We start from the raw sequence: 26,792 nt of genomic DNA on the forward strand, positions 1-26,792 counted from the left end.
GTGTGTGTCTCTCGGCTCTCTTGGAGTGTGCGCATTTTTCGGCTAAATTCCTCAAAATAGCATTCCCCCGCTTTGGCCGCGCACGGCCGCGCGGGGCACGCTCTAGATCCCCGAGCGCTAAATGCGGGAAACCGGAGTGTTTGGCGTGGCGGGTGGCGCGCAGCGGTGAACGGGCATGACGTCCCGAACCGAACAGCTGACAATGGTGCTCTTACTGCGGTGCGGTGCGTGCCGTGGTAGCGCTCACGCAGCCCGCCGTGCGCGCGTGTGTGAATCATCCGTCAGGAGTGACAAGGAGTGGACGCGCGCGCAAGACAGGACGGCCCCCTTGTACATAAATACACCCAGCTCAGGTGCTCAGGTCGGTCGGTGATGCAATCGAACCCATTTGCAGAATGCCTGAGAATGTGCGAGCGCGCGAGCGACAGAGAGAGAGAGATAGAGAGAGTGTGTGAGATCGTGTCGACTGGATCGGTCGAAAACCCCTGCAACTTCAGCCCAAAATCTGGCCAGACTTGCGGGCTCAACTCGTGTCGCCATGTAAATGAACTGTCCGCAAAACCGTCGAGTCTAATGCACCGGACGGCGACGACGCAACGATGTCAACTTCGGTTTCTTCGAGCCACTTGGCATTTTGGCAGATGATTTAAGGCAGTCGGCCGACCCAACAGTGGGCCAACACCGCCAACAACACCACCATGGGCCGGTGTGCGGTGACATCTTCCATCTATGTCTTACTTCGTTTTGGGACCAAAATAGAAATACCGTAACAGCATCATCGACTCGCATTGTCGGCTTGCGGGCAAGGGGAGGTCGTAACGGTAGCGGGATGGGGCCAACCCCGGTGTTCCAGCCATGACCCCGTCTGTCTGCCCCGCGGCCCGGCTAGGTAAAGCACCGGCTTGGTATTTCCTAGTGCTACTACAACACATCCGCAACGCTTGGCAAGCGCTCGATAAGGGCCTGCCTGGGAGCAACCTTCATGGCACGCGCGCGCTCGATCGCACTGCTGCTGAAGCAGGGTGCAGGGGGGGGGGGGCGGTGTTTTTTGGCACTGTATTGGGGTTGTTAGATCCGGTCGGAAGCATCCGGCGTGCGTGTGACGACAATCGGCGTGAGTTCACGCGCGTTTTTGTTTATTGCTAGCCGCTTCCATGTCAAGATCATCGGGCGGGGGGCGATGGGGGATGAAGGGAGGTCAGTGCGTCAGTTGAATGAGGCACTACTTGCACTTGCAAGCGAACTAATGGGGAGAGAGGGACGGGTCTATAGCAGCAGAATCCATTTGGTAGCGGGGCGCTGACAAAACATTTGCTAGGGAAAGTCACCCGTACCCATCCCATGTGAGGGGGAGAACATAAATCAAACCTCGCACTTTACAATTGTGCAAAAACTAACGTCACAGACGAGTCCGCAGACGAGCAGGACCACCTAGTGCGATGGACGCTACGATTGTCACATTCAGGGTTTGTGGGTTTGAAGAGAGGATGCGGTGGGAAGGGGGAGTGGTGAGGGAAGGAGGTTGTGTGGGAAGAATAGAGAGTATGTATGTGTGTGTGTGTGTGTGAATGTGTGTTTAAAAATATGCCCCAAAGTTATTTACGTCCACTCGGGGACGATGACGGTCAGCGCCCCTAGCGGTCAACCGAGGCAATCGTGCGCGGTTAGTGCGCGCAACGGCGATCTAGGAAGTGAATTGAGCCAGAGCGAATTCGTCCCACGACAACAGCAAACAAAAAATAAGAAGAAATTTCGAAGATTTTTACAGAGAGAGAGAGAGAGAGAGAGAGAGAGAGAGAGTAATAGAGAGCGAGAGAGACTTATTGAGAGAGGATTAGAGAAATCTTCTCCCCATGGTGCATGTCATTCGCACCACACTGGGAAATCTCGGGTGGGAAAACTCGCAGGTAGCCAGGGGGAAACCCGCCCCTTGCCCACATTTTGGGAACGTATTCTTGGGGCGAACTGGGGCGAAATATTCGCCTGCAAATGACAAAACGAATGCGAAATGTGGCACGCCAGAGCCATCTAACGGCAATGGTGGCGAAGCTTGGAATAATCCTCTTGATGGTTTTTTTTTTATCAGACCCTAGCATCAACGGAACGGTGGCGCAATGTGGCACGGTGGCAAAGCAGTGGCAGCGTGTTCATACCTACCTTCGCATTTCAGCCCCTGGCGAAAGAAGCCGTACAGCAGCGAGCCGCAGTGGTCGCAAAAGGTCGGCGACATAAAGGTGTAAACTCTAAAGCGATGCGGTAAGTCTATTTTGAACCGTTCCCTTAAATACTGTAAAGTAGAAAAAAAAGGATAGCTTGGTGTGAGCATGGGACAACAGCAAACACTACCGCTACCATGGCCATACTCACAATTGTACTTTCGGAATTAAAACTAGATTCGGAGCAGGTTCCAAGCAACTTATCGTGACACTTCTTGTGTACCGCAGTTTGGCACGCTATGGAGGAGAGGAAGAAAGCATCATTAGTAGTACATAGAGCTGGGATGGAAATGAGGCAGCATTTTGAGCGGTTCCGGGCTGCTGTTGTCATATTTTTCGCCTGGTTTACTCTCCATCGTTTTCGGTCATAAATTTTTTGGCTCAGATTGTGCAGTTTCGACAGGTTGCATGTTTTGACAGTACAATGGATGTATTGGGACGTTCGGGTGGGTTTTTGTTTGGCAGTGCGTGATTTGTAGTGCTGTATTGTCTGTATCGTTGTCTAACAGTTCGATTATTTACAGTCGTTTGCTAGCTGTTGCTCCCAAGACACCAATGTTTGACAGTGTTTGCCAGCTAAGGTATCACATTTTGACAGTGTAAATCAACTTTAGTTTACCAGCAACTCTTCGTTTTTGGATTCTGGGTGCAAATTAGGTATGTGCGGAATATGAGCAAATATGTGAGTATACCCATCACTCGGAGAATCACTTAAAAGGTTTCATCTGGAGCCTTCAAAATTAGTTCATAAATCGTATAATAACACTTAATGTTGCGTAAATCATTCATAGTGCGACTTAGGTTAACGCAACTCCCTTCATAAATATTAATTGAAATATTTTGAATGAGGAAACTAGTTTTCACACAAAAATATTGTTAGGATAGAAGATCAATAACTACGAGTAAACTACGAGTTTATTAGATCGCTTGAAAGTGATCGTGAAAATTAACGTGAAATATTGCTATCTGATGGCATAACATCTAACAATTTTGGGTGACAAATATACGAAATTGAGTGTAAAAGAAAACATGAAAATTTCAGGTGATTAATAAATGGAACCTCAGGGACACAAGTTAACAAAGTAAACGGCAACGACTCTAAATAAACGGAGGAGACGTAAAACATGTGACAAATTTTCGGTGACAAAAATATGAAATTTAATTTGAAAGAAAAATGAAAATTTCTAGTGACTAGTAATTCGAGCCACAGGGGCACAAGTCGACAAAGTCAACGGCAACCACTCTATATAAACGGTTCCTGAACGAGTTATCGTCTATACATGATCAAAGCAGATCTCGTCATGATAAATCTGTGTCTGTATGATGTATGTTTGTCAGTTTGTTCATTTATATTCCTTCGCCCTGTGAACGCACATTCGGAAGCCACACTTACTCTTACACTGGTAGCCCTGTTTGCCGAAGCCCCACAGGAACTCCTTGCAGAATGCGCAGAAGGTTGGCTGGCGGAAGAACTTGGCGACGAACTTGTGCCCATTGATCTCGTGCGTTCTGCAAGAGAAATATCTTGTTCTAATGACCGGAGAACGACACCAAACAACAACAGAACAGATCAATTGGTAGGGCCTAGGCCACTGCACGGAAGCATGGAACCGGGATCTGATTCCTGCTTCTGAGCCCCTGGACATCTCCCTTCCCGTTTTGGCAGACACGTACCTTTGATGTTTGATGGCACCACGGCGCTTGGTAATGTCCCGAGCTTTGGTCTTCTGGACGAACTGTTGCTGCTGCTGTTGCTGCTGCTGCTGTTGTATAGCTTGTGATTGTTGCTGTTGCTGCTGCTGTTGCTGGGCTGTTTGGCTGCCGGCGCTAGAGCCGAGCGGAAGAAGCGGTGCGACGGTTGCCACTGAGGAGGAGGAGGACGTGCGCACCAGCGGCTGGTGCTCGCTGTACGCCGAGTAGTAGCTCGATGCGGACGACGAGGAGGTCGACGAGAGGACAGACTGGAGCGAGAGCTGCTGCTGGTCGCGCGACAGGTACGGCCGCTGGGACTGATTGCGGCCGCGCGATTGCTGTAAAAGGAAAGCAAGAGTTAGTGCCCATCGTACGGCTGGTTTGCGAGACGGCTGTCTGGTGCTTACCTCCTGCGCGTTGCTGCGGGAGCCGCGCACGTTCCGCTGACTGTTACTCTGCCCATTGCCTGCACGCCGCCGGCCGTGGGCACCGGTGAAGATCATCCTGGAGCCGAAGGAAGGTGAAGCGCGTGTCGAAACAAAAGCGGGTGCCCTCCCCGTCAAAACACTACTACCACACTACTGCGGGCCGGGGGACGGATTGACAAGGGTTCGTCGGTCCGGCCGCACCGCACAACACAATCACACACGGCTGGCGGCTTGTCGCCGCAGCCCAACTCCAAGTCCAAGAGCTCCCGTCACCAGCAGTCGGCGGCAGTTTCATACGGCGGGCCATTTTCCCGCAGGTAGCCGCATGGCGCGGAATTGCTGATAGTTTGAACTATGTGTGGTGTGTGTGGGATATTGGTATGGTTTTCCACTGCACTGGTTTCTGTTGGCACGATCAATCAACTGTTCGGCACACTGCACTGACACTCTTTACACTGCTAAACACAATTATCTGTCTTTGGCATTATACCTGATTTATTTTCTGTTTTTTTTTTTGGAAGAAGCGAGAGAAGACTGCGAATTATTAGTGATACTTTGTCGGATTAGATTCGGATATGCCACATGCGGAGCAGAACTGCGTAATTCTATTCATTCTATAGCACACACGAACATCCAGTTTCGTTGCGTAAATCATGTGAAAAGAGGTGTTTTTTTATTGCAACATCTTTTATAAGTTGAGACATGGTTTAAAATGTCCACTTCAATATGCACTACTGGTTTACACATTTGACTTTAGCTCAAAATAAAGATGATCAGATTCCCATTTGACTGCGAATGATTTTGACCCAAGAAAAGAAAACTTCATTTATTTAATAAATTGTTTGTTTAGTTTCAGATGTTAAGTCACATGGGATACACGAAAAACGTTCGTCTTCGCGACTTCTGGCTCATGTTCCTGGGCATAACACCACGTACATGACGGCATTTCTGTTATTTTAGTTGTTGTTCGAGTTAGGCGAGGTACAGTAAAGATGTAAAAGGCAAATAAATTAACTATTATAGTAAAATTCGTATCTTAATGCTTAAATTATGAGTCAATAATTAGTTTAACAACTTCGAGCTCAAAGTACGTGTATCATCATGTATCTATCGAGAAGGGATTAAAATCCTGTTAATAAACAAATTAACACCGTGTTCAAACATCAACCTGCAACTCATAGCTTCCAAACCGGTTAAACATTCACGCAAAACCCACCTCGACTCAATATTTGTGGCTGTATAATTGGATATAATGTCTCATGTTTGAAAAGAAAAAAAAAAACGTGTGTGACACTAATTGCAAATTATATGAACACGTCGTAACTGTCAATAATGTTTTCACTATAAATTCAGGCGCCACCTTGCGAGGCTTACAAGCGAGAAACGCGAAAAAATGCGCGTAACGTGCCTCGTATGGGGTTGATGAACACCCTTCTGTTCATGCTGAGCATGTATTAAGGCGATTTTAAATTGCCCATTAATGTCGTACGCTTTCGATGAGCTCAGGTGTGTATGGCCCGATGAAAATGATAAAAAAGCATAACGAAATCGTAAAACTATACATCGAAAACATGGGCCAGTGGGTTTATTGTTGCTGTCGAAACACCACTATTGAGACTGGTTTCAACGCCCATGGTAACCGATTTTTGGCCCGTTACGTTGCTGGTTCCAAAAGTGGGCACGAATTTATAAAAAAAAAAAAACAGAAAACAATAACCACCCATTCATGTGATGCCTGCATTACCTTCTTTCCTTCACGTGGTTTGAATGAAACAAACTGGTTTGGAGTTATGTTACCACGATATGGGTAAAGCGCCCTGGAACACCAAACACGTCAATTGGATCTATAAAAACATTCTTCCTCTGCATTATAACGTAATTTCGTATAATTTGTACGCACTCGCCTTCCCAAGCAATTGATGTGTATTGATTGATAAATAAAAAAGTTTGTGAATTGGATAATTATTTGCTGACTAATTGTTTTTTCGTCTACCATTTCAGTGGTCATTCTGTTTTCTATTTCTGTTATTTTTATCACAGCTGTAAGCTGCACCGATTCCCCGAAGGCTTCACAACCATTGTGCAATTGTAGGGGTTGGGTGAGCACTGTAGTAAATTAAAATTATTGCAGCATGTTTGGCACGCTTTTTCCTTGCAACTTTATTCGCGCATTCGCTTCGAGCGTGCAATGTTTCAATGAACGTAACAGTGTGCTGCAGAACTATTGCACCTAAAACGTTCACCTAGAACGTCGCGGCTATTGCCTGTACTGATCGTGGGTGGTACGGCCGGCATCCGTGGGCTAGGCATTCGTTCCAGATGATCGGTGCATTTTCGTGCCTTCGGGTTCCGCGGTTGCAATAAAACGTTGTGCATCCATCCCGCGCTAGAACGCTGTCGCTCCAGGTGGCGGTGGTTTGTGCTATGCTATTGAAGTCTGGAGTCTGACACGGTGAAAAGTCGATAGCGAAACTAATTTCGCAATGCATCCCCACATGACAACCGGTGGCGAATTAACACAAAGAGAGGTCCTAAGCGGTCACACGAATGAAGGCTGTTCTGAAGTGTCGAGCGAGAAGATGCATGAGGAATTCCAGAGGCGCTGAATTTCAATGGTACAGACAGCCTGGTGCAATTATGATGAGATGGTAAGAAGTAAAAGTAGCTATACCTGAAGTGCTGATACGTAGCAACAAGAACAACAACAAAAATTAATAAAATCTATCAAAAACATCCGCGAACCGAACCGACTCCGCGTCGGTCCCAGCGATCGGTCGAGTGCTGAGGTGAGGCCCTGTTGAGCCCGTGTCGAAGAATTTAAGGCCTCATAAATCGATCCAACAAACCTACTCTCGCAGATGATGCTGCTCTGCACACGGGGATTCAGTATTATCGCACATGCTTGTTGTTAGCTAGCAGCACGGTTAAAATTAAACGCTGTATCATAAAATTTCGATCCGATCTTGGATCAACCGGCAAGAAATCAGGTCCAACAAGAATGCTCAAACCCATTGCAATAAAAGTTTGATAAACCCTACGCTGGATATGCTGGGGTAAGCAGAAAAGAACAGAACAGAAAAGAGAAGACACAACAAACAAAACAAAAACAACCCGTTTTGATTTGATGAGGCTTCAAAACAACCGACTTCCGAAAAAAAACCTTAATTCAAATTGAGGTTGGAGTGTTCAGTCTAATGATGTTTTATCGGCGAAACGAAACACTAATTACCTGCTCGTGGACGCCTACCAATAAAAATTGCGCTCACAATCAACACACGCACACTTGCACCTTTTCGGGGGTTTAAGATCAAACGATGCCACCCGACTGGCAAACCACCGGACACACACAGGTCACCCAGGACAAGGTGAAACAAAAACGGAAACAACCGCGCCCAGCCTGGTTGTGTATCGAGCGACCTAGTGGATCTAACTGCAGCAGCTGTACTGGCAGGACATCATCTTTTATGCCGGGAACGTAACCGCGCCCAAGGTCACGACGCATAGTGTTAGGGATTTCGGCCGCGTTAGGTTTGTTTATCCATTCCGCAATGACAGAGAGTGGGGCAGGGGAAAAGATGAGCTTTGCGAGCTAATCTGAGTGCGCGCACGCGCGCTTTCGAACCGTGCTGGATGCACCGAATGCATTCGGCGAAGGGAATTTTAAGTGGCTCTATCGAACACTATCGCGGTTCCTGGGTGCGGTGGATGAAAACTGGCTGCACAAAAGGCCCGCTCGAAGCGGGACGAGATGCGGGACGGCAGCAGCAAACGGTCGTAAAAGTCAAACGTGTTTTCTCGCACACGGTCCATTGCGGTTTGCACGAAACCATGGTGGAGGGACATTTCGATTGATTTAGTGAAGGGAACATTCCAGGAATATTTTTGGACAAGAACGAAAAAAAGCTACACAATGTTTTTATCGCATCGCTCTCTATTGCGTTGAATCCTTGGAAACGTTTAATTTGCTAGAGGAATGCCGTCGAGCGACTAGTAGCGTTGAAACAGGTGCTGAGAGTTATTTCGTTTCCGTTTTGGGGTCTTTGAAGCTAAAACCAAATCCAACCAACCGAAGCAATAAACCAAATCTTGCGCAGCACCAAGATATTAAGCAGCGTGATCTATTGACCTAGATTAAGGATTCTGATGATACCACACAATCGATCTGAATCTTTCTATCGTTTTGTCCCAAATGTTGCTCATTGCTTCACGTATGTTATTGGTGGATGAATAGTCAAAATAGAATTACAAGATTGGTTGCTAACCGGTAAAAATATGCAATCCACTCCAAATATGTCTGACAATTTGGAGCAGCGAATGTGGAATGCAATTAAAACTTTCACTCAACAATTACGATGAAAATTGGATCCTCAAATTGGTGTGCAGAAAAAAAAGCATTCGAGTCGCACAGAACTAGGAAACTGGTAATGAGATTTGGTCCAGACGGTGCCCAGGCACGATTGCCGTAGGCCATATTTTAAATGCGGACGCCAGGACGACATCAGGGATGCCCGGAAGCCTCGGGCGTACATGGTACAATTTTTTTTTGGGTTGGAGTCATCATCCATGGTATTACATTTGAAATGAGCAAAGTTGCGCCCGCCTGCCCGGATGCAGGAGCAAACCCTCCTTCTGCTTCTGCTCGGCCGCACACGCCGCAGGATTTTGGAGTTTACCTCGGAACAGAACGAAACCGCTTACAGAAGTGAGCATTGAAGGCGGTGTATAATGAAATGTCTCTCTGGCGTAAAAAAACCTTATTAACTTCTGAAATAACTTCGATTCTGTTACACGCCTTATCCGCAGATCCGACTCCAAAGGTTTCGTTGCCCGATGCTCTTGGAGCAGCTCGTGTGTCCGTTTCGTTAGCTTACAGGAACCACCCAAAAATCAAATGAGCAAGTTTATGTTCTGTTTTCATGTTTGTTGATTTATGTGCGGATAATTATGGGCACATAAAACGGCGAGAATCTCCGTCGCGAAGAGGTTTCTGTTTTTGGCGCAAGCATGACATGCCCGTGCTCCAAAAAAAAAAAAGATTTTGTATTCACAATTGCATTATATTTAAGGAATAATGAAACGAAAAAAATGTGAAGCATTTCTTTAAGCATTTACAACGAATCATTGTCGGTTTCCATTCAAAGGACTGCGTCAATGGAGAATTTGCTGCCTCCTTGGCCACCCATGGCAGTCCGACGTTTTTATTTACCATAATGAAGGTTCGGTAATATGCTGTCACAGTTTCAGAAAAACTGGTTCATTAGGCATGCTAATTTTGGGTGTTTAAAACAGCGCCACGGGCGGAAAAAATATATTTCAAAAATATGTTGGAACGCTGTATATACAGGTACCTTTTACCCTTTTATTCTGTATATCCGGGCTGTTGAGAAATGATAGTTCAATACCAAGGTGACATGGCGTGCTGAGCAGGATATTTCAAAAAAACCGTTGTCAGAGCACATTGCCATAACAACAAAAAAAACAAAATTCATAGCAAAAACCTAAATATTGCCACTATCGTAACATACAATTAAAAAAAAAAAAAACCAGACAATTGTTTTCCAAAACATAGTGCACCCTTTAAACAACTTAAAGCCTTTGTGATACAACAAAACACTTGATCGCTAAATCCGTGTTACTATAATGTTATACTTATAATATACTAATTCAGAACATTTATCTGAGGTAAAATTGTTCAAAACTCCACACAGCTTCCGGCACAAGATCAGAACTCTCAACGGAATTGGACGGATATTAGTTCTGAAACCGATTCCGAATCCATATCGTTGCTAGATACTGATCCCTAGGGGTGCTGTGTTTATTCTCGTCTCAGACAGTATCTAACTGTCACGGCCGGTAGCGTCCAGAGCCACTGGTCAATACACTGTCCACGGCCTCACAAATTTTCATTTGAGGGTCGGACGTCCAAATCGGCCAGTGAATGGCCGAGTAGATGAACTGCAAAATAATTTGATAAGTTTTGAACTTCATTGAGGAACGATTAATTTACTTGAGTCTCAATTATTTACTCAAAATCGTGTCCTTGTAATTCGTCGCATTGTTTACGGTGAAAAAATAACGGTTAGCGGGGTATCTCAGGGAAATAAATTTTATTTATAATTTCAATATGTTTTACGGACTAAATAATTGGAGAATTGAATATAATTTCTTTAGGTACGGTAAACCATATTCTGATAAATATTTAATGGAATATAGTAAAAAAAACGAAATTTCACTTTCACGCAAGGTCCAAAGCGACCTTTAGAGACGATTCCACTTCTCTAGTAAAGTTTCTTTCTTTCCACCAGCAATACGTTTTGTTGAGATGTTGCTGAGCCCAATTACACAGCAGGAGAGTGAAAAATAGCCTGCAATCGAAATCGATCGCGGCAGCGCCGGTAGCAGAAGCAAACCGTGTATCTCGAATTTTCAAGTAAGCCGAGTTTCGGGGGTATCAGTAAAAATATCTCTAAATTTCGTGCAATTTTTGTTTTAAATAGTGAGTTTTAGACACTAATCAATTATACGATACACATTACAATTTTATACCGTTTGAAATGAGTGTTAAAACGTCTCAAAAGAGGAATTTAAGTTACATTTGACAATTGATGAGCGAAATCAGTATAACTGCCAATTGATTCGTAATGTTCTCCGAAACCCAAAGGAAAAGATAAAAAGATAGGTGATACGCTCGTTGAATGTGTCTAGCGTAATCGCAACTCCTTCGAAACCCACACACACACATACGCAAACAAAACGGTAGAGGAGAGCAGAATGAGTCTGCGTTCACACGTGTGGTCCAAAACAGCCGAAGTCATACAAAATCATGAAAAAGCTTTACTAGTCGACTAGTCTGTCCCTTTGCGCTCTGGCGTCCACTCGACGTTTACCGAGCTGAACCAAATAGTTGTGTTCGTTAAACATGTGTGCGTAACTGATAGCAGCATTTGTACTGCTTACCTGCCGTATGCCGCTGTGATACCGAGCGAGACGCATAGGACAACGCGTCTAGAGGACATGTGTAGCCGTGAGGAAAGCTTTCTGTGTCTCTTTTGCCTTGTCTTTGACTGTAGATCCATGCATACCTTTCGGGCACGTTCGTAGGATAAGCCTATCCCTCTTATGTTAATGGTGAAGATATAATCGTACGCTATTAGCTCTTCATTCGGGCACGGGCAGGGGCGCCGTTTGGACGCGGGTACCGAGGCAGCACGTCCTACGGTTATTTGCTACGTTCCGCACGGTTCTACGAGGGAGCTCACTTTGTATCCAGTCGTTCAGCCGTGCACACCACAAGGACAGACGGAAAGAGCATTGCGAGAGTAAACATACGGAAAGCAAACCAACCATGGACGAGGATCGCGATGAAACGGAGGTATCGCACAAACGGACAAGCTCTCGGTTGCTGAAACAGCAAGCCCTGGACTTGATGGTCCAGACGCGCCGGATGCTTTTGCGGCTCCCGCCAGGACGCTACGTGAGGTACCACCGGTGGCTACTGAATCAGGTTGCGTCTGACCTGCGCACGGTAGCCGGCGCCCGGGTGGTGGAAATAATGGAGATGATCGACAGCATAATATGCTGCATCCTCATGCGGATCAACTTCCGGGCAAAACAAAAACGGCGGGCTAAGATGCAGGCGAAACAGCGACAGTAGAGCAGTGGCAGAGCGGGGCAGTACAACGAGCGTTTACTGCTTGCCGGTTAAAATGCGAATAAAAAAGACCATTTTTGTTAATATATAGATCGGTTTTGGTGTATTTGGCTATCTTGCATATTAAACGAATGGTTTGAGAAAGTACTCGTTGTAAAGTGGAAAGAAAAGTGTCACATTTAGGCGTTATCCATCAATTACGTAGCACACAAATTGTTAATTTCCGACCGCCTCTCTACATAGCGTAACAAACTTTAACGTTGGAAGAAGCCCCCATCCCCCAAATTACGACAGATGTACCCCAACAGCAATAGCTCCAATAGCTTAGTTTATTGAATAAATTTATTTTTGTGATTTTTTCATGTTTTAATTTTGTTCTGGAATTCTTTTATATTCACAATTTTTCAAATGAATAAAAAATACATTATATTTCAAGTGCAGAAAAGTTGCTCCATGCAGCAATAAAACTCTAAAAGATTCTGATAATCGGATCCTCAGCACGGTTTGCAATGTTCTTGGATCACCATCATAAGACACGTATTTTATCCAGCCATCTTGCTGGTTCTCCATAAATATGTCCATCTTACCAGAAATGTTTCTTGGCATTTAAATATTGTACCATCATCAAACTAATTATTCTATGTCACATAACATTTGATATTCAATATGTTACGCATGCCTTACAAATTACGAACAAAGTCGGTAATGTTTTCAGATTTCAGAAGATTCGGCCGCATTTTCGATGTATTTGTTGAAACGAAGTGGGTTTGTAAGGAGTTGGATTAGCATCTCGTGCCATTTGCTTCCAATCACGTGTCGTCACTTGCGAATCGCATGATACTATCATCTTCTTCTTTTTCTTCTTTGTCACAACAACCGTTGTCGGTCAAGACCTGTCTTGTACCCACTCTAGTGAAGTGAGCTTGGCTTTCAGTGATTTATTGTTACCATAGCAGGATAGTCAGTCCTACGTATAGGGGCCTGATCTATTCCGGGCTGTGTTAGATTCATTGTTCATGAACCCATGACGGGCATGTAATTAAGTCGTACGAGTTGACGAGTATATACTATCATCAAATGACGTTTTGCAGATTTGATCACAGTAAAAAAGTCATGAAATAGTGACTGACCAATCGTCAGTCGCAAAAAACGCTACGAAGCATGAATTGGTCACACCAACTGTTTTCAGTATGATCTCTGATTATCACCATTGAGTACGTGACGCTGACATGGATTTTGTTTCAGTCAAATTATTTTTATGACACTGATAGTGACATTTTGCTCTGATTATTAAAAAAGGGAAACATTATCTTGATAGGTTAGAAACAAAAACCACAGAATGATTTGACCTTTTAGTTAAAAATGCAATGTGGAGCGGGTTGCTTAAATTAAGCGTTTTTTTTATTTTAGTAGTAGAATAGCTTTGGGCCGGTCTGGTGGTACGGTCGTCAACTCGAACGACTTTACAACATGCCCGTCATGGGTTCAAGTCCCGAATAGACCGTATGGGGGCACGTAGGACTGACTATCCTGCTATGGTAACAATAAGTCACTGAAAGCCAAGCTCACTTCACTAGTGGGTACTGGCAGCTTTGACCGACAGTGGTTGTTGTGCCAAAGAAGAAGAAGAAGTAGAATAGTTTTACGCATTGTTGCTTTCTACCTAAAGGCGTTTTGGTATTGTGGGGAGGGAGCTCAGTTGGTTCGAAAGTTATTTAAAAGACAGAACTCAGAGAACTTTTATTTGGTAACTCTGTATCAGAGCCAATAGAAAACACCCTTGGTGTTCCGCAAGGTAGTGTTCTTGGACCAACTTTGTTTATCATGTACATCAATGACATGAAACAGGTTTGGAAGGCTTGTGCGATCAATCGTTTTGCCGACGATACTGTTCTGTTTATCTCGCACAAAGATATCAAGCAAGCAGAGTCTCTGATTAATATCGATTTAAACGCTCTGGATGGATGGCTGAAGCACAAAAAGCTGGCATTAAACATTAACAAAACTTGTTACATGGTGATGTCTGCGGGTGTATTGGACGAACCTCCATCTATTGTGATAAATTCGGAACGAATCCAAAGAGTTAGACGGGCTAAATACTTAGGGGTAATCCTAGATGACAGGTTAAAGTTCCACGCTCACATTGACTGGGTCATCGCTAAAGTGGCTAAGAAGTGTGGAGTGATAAGTGGATTGGCGAACGATCTCGACTTCTTTGGGAAAGTTCACCTCTACAAATCATTGGTATCGCCGTACTTTGACTTTTGCTCGTCCATTCTTTTTCATGGCAACAAGGGCAAATTAAAAGGCTTCAAAGGTTGCAAAATCGCATCATGAGGTTAGTACTAGGGTGCGGTCGACGTACGCCGACCACTGTTATGCTGGATATTCTTCAATGGATGTCGGTAGAGCAGAGGATTGTATACCAGACCATGATCTTTATTTTTTAAATTTTAAAAGGCCAGTTGAAGTGGACATTCGGGATCTATTTGGGGGAATTTTGGTTTGCACACGGTCTGGGAGGTCACAACAGGATTCACTCATTGATGATTGTAAGTGGCCAATTCCAGATACATTAGATACATTAGATACAATTCCATTACAAATAAACAAATAAACAAATTAGGTTCACCTGCTTCGGAAGGTAGTGCCCTAGAGCCAACCAATGGCACTAGTGGAACTGGCCATATGCATGTCGCAGTTGTGTTACGATAAGTAGTGCGCCGGATCCACTAGTTGGTTCTTGACGAGCTACGTAAGGGATACATTAAATTCTCCTGCTTCGGCAGGTAGTGCCCTGGAGCCAGCCATTGGTGCCACAGACCCTGGAGTCAGCGGTTGGCACTAGTGGTACTGGCCATATGCATGTCGCAGTTGTGGTGCGCCGGATCCATTAATTGGTTCTTGGCGGGCTACGTAAAGGATGCTAGGGAATACCATTGTATTCGATGGACCCATTTTTTCTTGATGAAACTATGTTGGTCATCTTGGGTGTGTGTATGACTCGGACGGTTCCTCTGAGTGTTTTCCGAAGCCACCACTTGCTCGTTTTTTTTTTTATTTCATAACATCTATTAGAGTAGAATTATCTTATAGATACTTTCGTCCTTCTCAAACCTATGTTGGGGTAAGAGGTGGGACTTATCATCATCATCATCATTCAATAAAATATTATTTAGCTCTGTTTGCGTTGAAACTGTGCGATTATTGAACATAAAATGTATTACACAATAGATATTCACAATCGATAATTGAAACTGTGTGATTATTGAGCAGGTTATTTTGAACCCGTAATCCGCGTTGGCCGGATCGTTTCGTTCCACAATTTTCAGAACAATTCCCATCACTAGTCGATAGTACATCACGCCAGGGAAGGAGTCTCTATCGGCAAACCTAGTAGCTTTCCGCTGAATTGATTCCATTGCGATTAGTTCATTGGATCAGTCAGTAGGTCACTAATAATACTTCTATATTCAAGAACAGAAGTTAACTGAAACTCGAGAAACAAATAATCCAGCTTAGTAGTCCTCTAGCAACAATGTTTTCGAGAAGCGGAGTGAAAGTGGGTCGAGCGTCGTGCAAAATGCCGAATGATTGCAAAACGTATCAGTGCGCTATTTTGTCTCTGTTTGATAATTGAAGCTGACTCGGCAGCGAGTTCTACAGAAGGACCTAAAACGCATCTATGCAGAGCATCATTACCATCAGCGTTACACCGTGACATAAACAAATTCAGTGCACATTGGAGATGTTTACTGTTCTCAGCTAATTTAATCGGGATTTCGATCGGTTAGCATCCTTCGTTGGCGATCGGGCCTCATTGTCTGTTCACAATGCAATTTCCGCAATCGTCTACATCAATGGCATTGCTGCCTCCATGGCCACCCAGGGAATTATTTAGATTTGAAGGGGCGGGAAAATCACTGCAGACATTCGGCGGACAAATATAGTATCTCGGGAACAGGATGGAGCCAGGAAGTAGCAACACTTAAGCGCATTACCCCTTTATTCGCCCAGCGAAGACTGAAGATGCAGGAACATAATTTAATTGTTTCTGGAGATCTAACACTTCAACCGAATGGATCATCGTTAGATGGCCAAAGGACCGGATCGCGCGTCATGGAACATTTCTGGTCGACCTCAGAAACCGAACCTGTTTGCAAGCGATCACCATACGGTCGATCGTAAAGAAACCGCCTCCCGGATGGGTTGCGCTTCCAAACGGGTGCGCCATAAAATTGTCACGGAGGTCTCTATTGTAGCACGGGACCGCGGGCGGATGTTTAAATGTTTACAAACATTCGGCTGCACCGCTTGGGCCAATGCAACGCAACACCCCGAATGCGAGCACCGTGCGGTCCCATTGCCGCAAGCCGCTTAGGGCGGACGGGAGGGGTGTTTTTTTTTTATTAATTCGCTTATTTTAATCACACAAACCAACCGTACGGCAGGAGGGCCTACATTCCTTCGCAAGTGTTTTTTGCTATCGGGCGAGCGTAACTCATCATCAGAAATGCTGGCCACCCGCCGCTGGCCACAGCGCTGCAAGCGATCGTTTGCCACTCCGATCCTTTCCCACACCGTCGCTGGGTCGTAAAGTGCATCGCACTGCAGCAGAAACACGCCGGCAAAGGAACGCCAAGATGAAACGTGCAATAATTCTGCAGCCGATCCGATTCTCCCTCGCAAGGCCGATGCGCAGCAAATGCGAACACGACCGCGGCCGCGCGTCAATGACGGATGCGCCCGTCACGCGGTAAACCGCGATTTAATGTTCAACTTCCATTTGGCATCGACGCGGTGGGGAAACAGTGTGGCAGCACTTTCTTTCCCGCCCTGCGTGCACTCACGGTAAGAAGATGGGTTTGGATGATTCTGACCGACCCTAGGGCGAAATTTGATTGCGGGCTGTAAAGCGATACTAATAAATAGCGATTCAGCTCGCCTGCCATGTCTTCTCAGCGCTCGATCAGCAACCTAGCCGAATATGGGCATATCGGATCGAAGCGTGCGGAGTAGCAGCTATCGAGCATTGCATCTGTTTCGGTTGCGATGCGACTGTTCGATCGACTTCATTACTGCCCCGAAAGAAGGTGTTCAGACGTGTTTGGGGTAGAGTTATGCCGCTCAAGGCACGACACGGGACAAACATGGTACCGAGATGATGCCGAGAAGCTGCCACAAACCGGACCGAAGCATTGCCACAAAACATTCAGCTTCCCGGAAAAAAAGGGTGAACGCGTTCTTCGGTGCGAGAAATTCTCGGAACGCGTTTGGCTTTCGTGAGCATGGTGTGACATATGCGTGGTATCGTTTTTTTTTGAAGATGGAAGTGTTGTGTTGCTTCCTTCTGTACTTTTTTTCTTCCTTCCTGTATCGCAACTCAGCCTGGTGGCAGTACAGTAGCCCCTGTTTGCTAGACACGGATGCGATGGGGGGGGGGGGGGGGTCGTTCTGGGTGGCCAGCGGCAAGCAAACTACGTAGCAACAGCGATGGCGTCGGTCCAAACGTGCCTGTGTCACCAGAAACCCGTTTCCTGCCCCAAAATCGCTCACAGCAAGACAAGGGCCGTTATCGTCGCTAGAGAACCCACATTTCTGTAACTCTCTCCCCATTCCCACCACTCCGCTTCTTCACAGGGGGGAAAATACTTGTCCAAAAAGACCGCACGCAAACCGTCCGTAGCGAGGACGCGCAGGCCACAATTGTCGTTTAGGTTTACAAACACAAAAATAGAAGTAAACTACAAAGACAATAAAGTGAAGCCCAAGGATAGATAAGGAACGCACGGAACCGGTTTTGGCGAAAGGCTTGGAAGCTGTTTACCCATACCATATATAGCCTTGACCGGTGTTGCTCGTTCAAGCTGAAGACACCGGAGATGCGTTTTGGTTTTTGCGTTTTTGCGTTAAATCGTTTTGAATTATTTTTAACAACGACGTTTACTCGCTTAAGCTTCGTAGACCTTTGCCCGATGGCAAATTCTGGAGCCGCAAGTTTTCGGACAGTAAATCCTACACGGCTCGACACGGCTCGACACGGCCTGCTGTTCCCCCGAGGGGGCGATACAACGACAAGAGACACATGCAAAAAGCATCGTACAAACTGCACTACATTTTTATTATTATTACACTCCCCTAAATTAACGCCGAAAGTGTTCGCGAGCAGCGCAGAGATGGTATAGGTTCCAAAAAAAAAAAAAAACAAAAAATATGCTGCAACGAAATCTGAGGTGAGTCTGAGGCGCATTGCAATGCGGATGGACGGTTGAAAAGAGACGTGTGCAAATCAGCGCAAAATATGCGATGCGTTTATGCTTTTGGTTGTGCGAAGGGGGAGGGAACATGGATATGTTTTATGGTGTCTAGGGGAACCAAGTTTTGGCCATGCTGATTTGCCATCGAAAATTCGTGACCGTTGCCAATCATCCATCAATATATGCGTCATTTGGATAGCTATTCTGTTTCAGCACATATTGAGTGCGGGCAGAGTTTGGGTACGTTGAATGCTGATCTTTGGCGCTGGCTCGTTATAAAAGGTTATAAATCCAACCAAAGATGCCCGAAAAGACATGCTAAATAGCGAGCTATAGCTTGCATTTTGAACTCCCGTTGGATTAGCGCTCTTTTTAAAAGACTTTTTCTCACTGAAATTGGAACATGGAACATGGTACATGGGAAAACTAATTATTTTCCAAACATATTATAGAAGCAGAAGGGAAAACCATATTATAGCCGCAAGTTTGACATCACTGCTGGAAAGCTGGCGTTATAAAATTGAAGGAACACAAAGTATAAGTCAAAGGATGCTGGAATGATGGACATCGCCGTACCAATGTTTTGTGTCCATTTGGATCGTAGCAAAAAAACGGGCAAAGGGAGAGTGAAATCGGGGCACAGTAATCCTTCGTTTTGTTTCTCGGCGTTGTTTCTCGAGAGGCATTCGTGCAAAGCAATTCAGTGGAAAGGAAAGAACCAAAGAAAAAAAGCAATTATTGACAGTTATTTACAGCACCATTCAGAGCTCAACCGCTGTTGTTATGCTGTGGTGGAATTATAACCGAATTTCAACGAACGATCCTAGCTGATCGCTCTGAACTCGGAACCTTGGCGAAAGATGGATCGGAAACGAAAACTCCGCAGATTAGTTTAATAAACCGAAACAGAATCAATTGAGGAATGAAATATCAAACTTAGAAGACTGCCACTATTTCAAAAACATCGGTTTTTAAGATTTTTGTCAAGGTGGCCTACGATACCATAGACCGGAATGAGCTTTTAAATCATGCAGTGGTTTCACTTCCCTGGTTGATCCGGCTGTTAGAGTCCACCATGCATGGGGTGCAGAGCAAGGTGAGAGTATCGAAATCTAAGGCAAGCTGACGAACTCTCCTATTTACTCTTCAAAATTGCCCTGGAAGGTGTCATTCGAAGAGCGGTGCTAGACAACGACATCTGTGGCATGATCCTTTACCGGTCTCTCCAATTTCTTGGCCTGGCGGATGACATCGATATCATCGGCAGGACAACAGCGAAGGTGTGCGAGGCGTACATCCGACTCAAACGCGAAATACCAAGAATTGGATTAAGAGTTAATGGGACAAAGACAAAGTAGCTGCTTGCCGGACACTCATGCCATCTGGGAAGCAGTGCATTAGTGTACGGCGACCATCTCGAGATAGTAAAGGAGCTCTGCTATCTCGGGACGGTCGTTACTTCGGACAACGACATCAGCAGCGAATTCCGCTGAAAGATACATTATGTAGGGAAATCTGTGCATACTATGGGCTTCTCCGAATGCTGAGATCAAGAAGATTACAAACCCGCACGAAATGTGAGCTATATCGTTAATTGATTCGACGGGTGATCTTGTATGGACACAAGTCACATGCATAGATGGGAGACTAAAGTCAGGATCCGAGGATCCTGGAGAATAATAGTTCATGTCACTATGACGTGCTCTAGCTTGAGCAGGACAACAAGAGAAAGAGAGAGAGATAGAGAGAGATATTTTTGTTTGGTTTTCAGCTTAGTCGACTAGTACTTGAAGCCCAGGGAAGTTTGCTGGGAATGCACCAACTACATGAAAATGTATTGCCGGGTTTATTTCGTGAACATTTCAGCACTGTGACCGCCTGCCTGACGTCACGGGTTTTCGAGAGAGCACGCAGCGCATGGCAAGCGACCGTTATCACTCTTTTGTTTCATTCTTTCGTTCTAAAGAGAATCACTGAGCGTCAGATACAAATCTGAGCGATGAGCAAAGCTGTCGTTCGCTTTCATTTGACGCGGCGCTTGTGTCAAAACATACTAAAAGGTTCAGAAACAATAAATTCAAGAATTATCAATATCATCATTACTACTCCATCCAATGCCAATCGTTCCTCATACTGCGGTGACTCATCAACATCACTTTGCGCTCGATGTTTAGTGTCAGCTGGATGGAACGGATGGATCTGTGCGTGTGTATGCGGCGTAATACGCTTGTAGCAATAGCAGCAAAAACACAAACAAATTAGCTAAAAAAAAACTATTTGTTGTATGCAAATCAGCTTCGCAAGAGCCGCTTTTCGTCATGCTCAATTGATTATTTTATTCACACATTACGCTTCAAGCACATTGCTCTGGGTGGCCATTGCAAACATCCGAACGGCACCCGTAAGCTACAGACTATAATAGGATTTTCTTCCACTTTTCTCAAACATGAGCGCAGTGCGAATCGGTTCGATAACAATCAATGGTAGCTTTCAGTATTTAAAGAAAACGCAAACCGGCTTGCCCATATCGTGTCGCATAAATTAACATGAATTAAATGAAACGATGCTACCGCAGCTACCGCCCCTCTTCAAACACGCTTTGGTAGAACTACGGCCTATTTCTTTGCGCTACCGAGAGCAGAGCCATACAGTGGCACAGTCACAGCATGGAGCCGCTGTAATGATGTGTTTCGATAGCCTTTCGCAATCAGATTATTCAACGTAGCTTTATTAGAATTTGTAAGTCAATGTCAAATGGCTCCAAAAAACAGGCTCGCCTGCTGACAATGTTTTGGCACACTTTGTGGACACTTATGGGAGGTGTCGTCCCAATTCGAACTGACATTTCGTCCCCTTTATTAACAGAAGGAAATGCAACGAATGCTAAGTAGCACCAATTGATGTTTCTACATTTCTGAACTGCACAGTGGTAGGGTACAGTGAAATTACTGACGTGTGAAGCGTTAGTTAGACGCACTGTTTCTTTACGTACTTGCTTGGACCAGTTTGAAATTGAAATTAAATAAATTATTCAATTAATATCGAGACACACACTAAAACAGCCGGATGGTTCTTTGCTGCAGCGAATGAAGATACAGATAGGCCTTTATATTTAGGCAACCGAATGTGACCAAAGCTTGCAATTGTCGTTGCCAAAAATTGCAACGTCTCCAGTCTATTACCAAGGTCCGCTTGACCGTTCGTTCGATAAGCAAACCTAGTAATTGGATACATTTAAAAAAAAACTTTTCTCGCTTCTGGGGAATGTTGTCACATCCTCTTCAAAATAGCTCCTCCAAGGCATCATCAAACGAAAATGCCTATAAAAAGCGATCTCTTTGGAATCTTTGGAGTCTTTGAAGGATTGTAAATAAACTTCGAAAAGTGAAAAATAACCCACGTTGTGCTTATGGAAGAAGCCAAAATAACAAAGTTTATGTGCGCTACGTCCTCTAAGAGATTGCTTCCCTTCTACAAACCGAACGAAAGGCGCTGCCTGGAAAAGCTTGGCTGCTGCGATCGTTCATTTTAGCAATTAAATCTCATAATTCTGGTTTATGACGACAATTCCCGAGAAAATCAAATGCTCTGGTTCTTCTTTGGCTCGTTTCTCACGTTGCAAAAATGACCCAAACAGCTTCAGACGTCCTAAATTATATTTTAGGGATATAAAAGCTTCTCTGAAACGATTTAATCTCTTAGAAATATTTAGAAAAAAAAGCTCTGTTGTCGTACCAAAATGTCGGTGTCGTCTAGACGTTAGACCCACCGATAGGTAAAAAATCTGAACGTTACCTCCATCAAATGCGGCTTGCCTACCTTTACCTTTTCGAATGATCCAAAGCAAAACAACACAAAAACATAAAAAGGCTGAGACCGTCTTTAGGTTGCTCGTATATTGGTTGGCATTAAATTTAGTACGAAAAGCTTAACTAGTGCGCATTCTAAAGACTTGATTGTTTGCAAAAAAAACCCACTCCCACATTAATAAACATCCCCATGATGCGCAACGGAATGCATCGATGTTAGCTCGGTGGCTTATCTTCAAGGACACTCCATCCCGGTACGCTGCCGGCCCTCGGTGAACCCATCGAGTAGTCAGCGTTTAGCTTGCGCAATCTGCCCCTTGTCTATAGTTGTATGCTGTTTGATGGCCGTTTATGAGCCTGGCAATAAACATGCAGTTCTGTACATGGGTTCCAGCCCCGTCTGTTCGTTGCGTTGCGTGGCGGTGTGAGGTGGTTTCTTTTTCCAAAGCAGAGGATCCTTATCCTTGAGAAGCAACCCGTTGGCATCAAAGCTACAGCATGCAAACTGCCTAGCGTGGACCATAAAACACCGCAGACGGCACATAAGCAAACTGCACAACAGGATCAGTCCGAGGGATGATCGTTCGAAACGGATCTTGCAGCGAGAGCCTGATTTTTATGATTGTGCTTATTGTGAATCAAAATTTATTCATATCAATCAAATCAAATTTACGAAAACCCTGATCGTGGAATCCTTCCTATCGGTGTTTCCACCAGGGTGATGAACTTACAGTTCAAGTTATAATTGGGAAGAAAATAAATGTTTCTCGTAATGTATGCACAAAATTTCTGTGAAGTAAGATAAGCTTTAGGGTAGTGTAAGGATATAATTCATTGCTGTAATAGAATTGATAGGAACAAAAATATATACAAAAAAAAAACATTGACAGCCTTGATTGTGGGTTCCAAGCAGAGATAGCCACGAATCACACCATGCTTTGCAAAAGTTTCTTCACCCTGGGGGATAAAGTTATCGGGGATTCAACGAAGGACCATGGCCTCACAACAGAGTTGGTGAAAAGGGGTTGGTGGTTTATTACATGCCTTCTACTCAGAACATTGGCTACGGAGCACCGTGTGACTGATGATGGGACACACGGAGATCTTGCATCCCCAGCCACGGTTTGACCGACAAAGCCTCACCGCCCGAAGTGCTCCATGGTGGGAGTAAGCGGGATTCCTTTCATTGCGTGACAAAAGGGTGACAGAAAATCAATGCATAAATTAAATTTGCGCCTGCGGTGTAAAAACCATTATTATTTGTATTATTATTATTATCATGCAATTTATGCCCGACTCGGTGGATGCCTGTTGTTGTCGCGTTGGTCGCGCACGGAGACGGCCGGACACAGAAATGGCACCGAATGGTAGCGGTCCGGCGCGAGCGAGACGGACGCACGGCAAGGAACGGCCGTCGAGAAGGAAAAGGTTCGCCAATCCGCAGACTAGTGTTTGGTTTGGGCCATAAATCTTCCCTTCACTTGTCGGGACTTAGATCCGTCTCAAAGATGACCGGATCGGATGGGATTGGAAAGCTGCGATTTCGACGAGAACGACGCGTTGGAACAATCAAACGCGTTGGCCTGCCGTGAACCTTGGCTTTTTCTAGGCTCGATTCGATCCGGCCCTCCCTTTTGAGAGATTGCTGTCTTTGTGTGTGCGTAAGCTGCTGTACTGCAGGACTACCGTGGCTTGGGGCTTGCAACTTGGAGATTGCGTGGCAAATCGATCATCGACCGTCTAAAAGTGCACGGTGCGGATTTTTGCAGGACAATAACATTTTCTGGATTGGCACAACGCTTTTGGAGAGGGAACAACAAGAAGCACATCAATTGCTCACAAGAGCTCTCCCGTTACTATTTCTTCTCTATGTGTACAAAATTTTCATATGTGCTAACTCCATGACAGCATTTTAATGTACACTGCTGACCCGCAGAATTTTCTTGCAGTGAGTAGTGATAGGAACTTTGATATTTTGATAACACCCTACGGATTTGCTTGCGGATTGCTCATTTTTGCCTAAAAAATGTTCCAATACAACGTGTTAATAAGACCTGTAATCTAGACGTGTACTACTAGACAAAAAATTATCAATGCGTGAGCACTACGATGATATGATTAGAAGAGCCAATTAGACGTAGTTGGATTGGTACGTAGAATGACGAGCGAGTTTAAATGAACTTGGAAATGCTGTTCAACATCGCCCTGAAAGATGTCATTCGAGGCGCGGTGCTAGACAACGACATCCATGGTACGTTATTCTACCGGTCTCTCCAATTTCTTGACTTTGCGAATGACGCATCCTCCGGACCATCTTTGTCGGTGTGTTCGAGCATGGAGTTTGGAGGAGAAGGATGAACCACGTAAGCCTGCTGAGCTGTACGGTGAACCGAGTATCCTGACAGTGGTGAAGGCTGGCAGGATTCGATACCTGGGTAGTGTTATGAGGATGCCGGACTCATGCCCCACCAAGAAGGTGTTCGACAGCGATCCTCAGCTCGGCAGAAAGCGCAGGGGAGCACAGCGAACTAGAAGGCTGGATCAGGCGAAGCGAGAACTGACGGAGATCGGGTGTTTGCATGGATGGGAGGCTGCAGTCAAGGACCGAGCATCCTGAAGAAAAATTGTTGAGCAAGTCATGTCACTATGACGTTTTTTCATCGTGAGCATGGCAACAAGAGAAAGAGGAGAAACTAATTTCATAGATTGTAGAACCATTCCTGACATTCTCACTAGTATATCATGTATGACAATATTTTGGTTGGTTTTAGAACATATGAAACTAATTCATTTAAGCTTATGGATTGAGTACTTCTTTTGTAAATTAGACCCTGTTCTGGGTTGTCCATGACGTGTCAGTGACTACTGCAACAATGGTGATGTCAAAACGGAGAACGGAAGGCAGCCGTCGAAACCAATAAGGTATTAAACATGCCAAACTCCGTGTTGGTAGGTACCGCTTAAATTACCACGCGCTAGCAAAGAAATGGTTTTATGCTAGCAAATATCATCAGATCTATCATTACCGTCGAAGACATTATACATCATTTGATATCACTCATTTTAATATCCTTACTACGGAGAATAAGTCACACATTATTGAAAACCTTGCGCTCATCGGAAGATTACGTGGAAGCTATTTTAGCAACTAAGATCGGTGAGAACATCGCTATTAGGTGCACAATGAACTCACCGATGTTTATATAAACAAAATGACCGTTTTAGAAAGAAAGGCAATAAATTCCAAGCACACCAATAAAACCAGTCTTGAATATCCGATGGGAGTAACGTATCCAAAGCGATAAATTCCATAGATTGCTAGATCTAAGGTTTTCTTTGTTCAGAGGTTGTTTGTTCTCAGCGGAGCTCCTGATTTGAACAAGACGAAAAATTATTTAGTTTAGTTGCCATAAGTCATTGCGCCTTTGTTGTACATCATGTTTAAACAAAACAGACTTGAATGGAATCAATTCATAAATTCATTCCTTGAATAGTTCAACCATGCCTCTCATCGGCACAAATCTTGAATAGTTCCTGATACGCAAGACTGTTTATTCAGCTATATGGTTACAACAATCAACTCACTGATGTTCAGGGCAATGATTAGCTATGGTACATCTAGGCCACTTATGGTTATTACGTTAAATAAGAAGAAATGAAGCTTAGGGATAACATTTTTGTGGAATAGTTTTTGTAGTCCTCGAATGGTAATAAATGCTACCGCCTGTGAAACCGGCTAAATCTGCTAGTAAATAAATGAGTTACAAAACGCCTTGGACGCATTTCTCTCTTGAAGTCAGTACGATGGATGTAATTGTTTGTCGACTAATATGTTCCCACCGATTCTCCTTAATAACCTTACTCATGTGGTCTTTTCCTTTTCTTCATCTGTATGGCGTTAAAATACAGAATAAAGGGATGCTCTTTGTGCGCTTCACAATTATGCAGCAAAGTAAAGGAGAAGGAAGAGAAAAAAATAGTGATTAAAAACGCTCATCGGACTGTCGTTAAAATTCTTCTCGTATCCAGCGTTTCAGCCCTTCAAAAGTGTCCAATTGGTGAAGGGGCGGGTAAGATTTATGGCTGGAAGGTGTCGGGTTTCGCTCGCTTCCCAATCTAGCTGCGCCATTTCTCTCGAACTGTCCAGTCCCGGGTTGTGTCAATCCCCGGTCCGATTGTTGTAATCAAAACCTAACCGAAAACCCACAACAAGCCGACGGCCGAAACAAACGCTTCCAGTGCGGGTGGATGCGCGTTAGGATCGTAAAATATGGCCCCGGGACTGCCACTGGGTGCACGCTCGTACCGGGTGCAGCCCAGTAGCGGGTAAAGTCGATTGCGCGTGACGTGTGACATGCGGTTCACATTTCGGGCCAGAGTCAATTTCACGTTTCAACAGGGCTGGCAGTGAAATTTACATGCCCAGCCCTTTGCTGTAATTGATTTTCGTTCCTCACAATGGCTCTATTTGTTGTTGCGGCCGTTCGGGCACACGAAGTGCGAACGGTGCCCAGGCGTTGGGAAATATTTGTTTATTGTTTTTTGGCTAGCTTATAAATTGAACAATTTTCCCGGCCCTCAAAGCGACGATTGTGAAACATAAAATCATGCTGTCTGCAGCTAGCAAAACTTTTCTCTTCCCACCCAGGCACCGATGATTGGCTATGGAACCGTTACCGACACTCGAAGACACATAAACATAAGTTATAATCACGCTGTATTCCCGTGTCCGTGTGCGC

The 26,792-nt window shown here is 44.8% G+C and overlaps 1 protein-coding gene and 1 long non-coding RNA gene across 4 annotated transcripts in view; one reads left to right on the forward strand and one right to left on the reverse strand.

Annotated features, from left to right (window-relative positions):
• Positions 1–26,792, reverse strand: part of LOC121599400 (putative protein kinase C delta type homolog) — a 64,194-nt gene that overhangs the window by 26,508 nt on the left and 10,894 nt on the right. For 2 of the 3 annotated variants that reach the window (XM_041927209.1, XM_041927203.1), the window contains exons 2-6: positions 4,316–4,838; positions 3,891–4,246; positions 3,610–3,746; positions 2,368–2,453; positions 2,158–2,287 (exon numbers count right to left, since the gene is read on the reverse strand). In XM_041927209.1, the coding sequence (XP_041783143.1) occupies positions 2,158–2,287; positions 2,368–2,453; positions 3,610–3,746; positions 3,891–4,246; positions 4,316–4,411 (805 nt within the window). In that variant the 5' untranslated portion in view covers positions 4,412–4,838. The remainder of the gene's footprint in view (positions 1–2,157; positions 2,288–2,367; positions 2,454–3,609; positions 3,747–3,890; positions 4,247–4,315; positions 4,839–26,792) is intronic. The other variant, XM_041927216.1, reaches the window with a different exon arrangement.
• Positions 2,174–2,909, forward strand: LOC121599430. Its single transcript, XR_006005674.1, has 3 exons — positions 2,174–2,256; positions 2,445–2,662; positions 2,741–2,909. It is a non-coding gene; the product is annotated as an uncharacterized LOC121599430 (long non-coding RNA).

This window comes from Anopheles merus, chromosome X (genome assembly GCF_017562075.2).
Source record: "Anopheles merus strain MAF chromosome X, AmerM5.1, whole genome shotgun sequence".
Classification (NCBI taxonomy): Eukaryota; Metazoa; Arthropoda; class Insecta; order Diptera; family Culicidae; genus Anopheles; species Anopheles merus.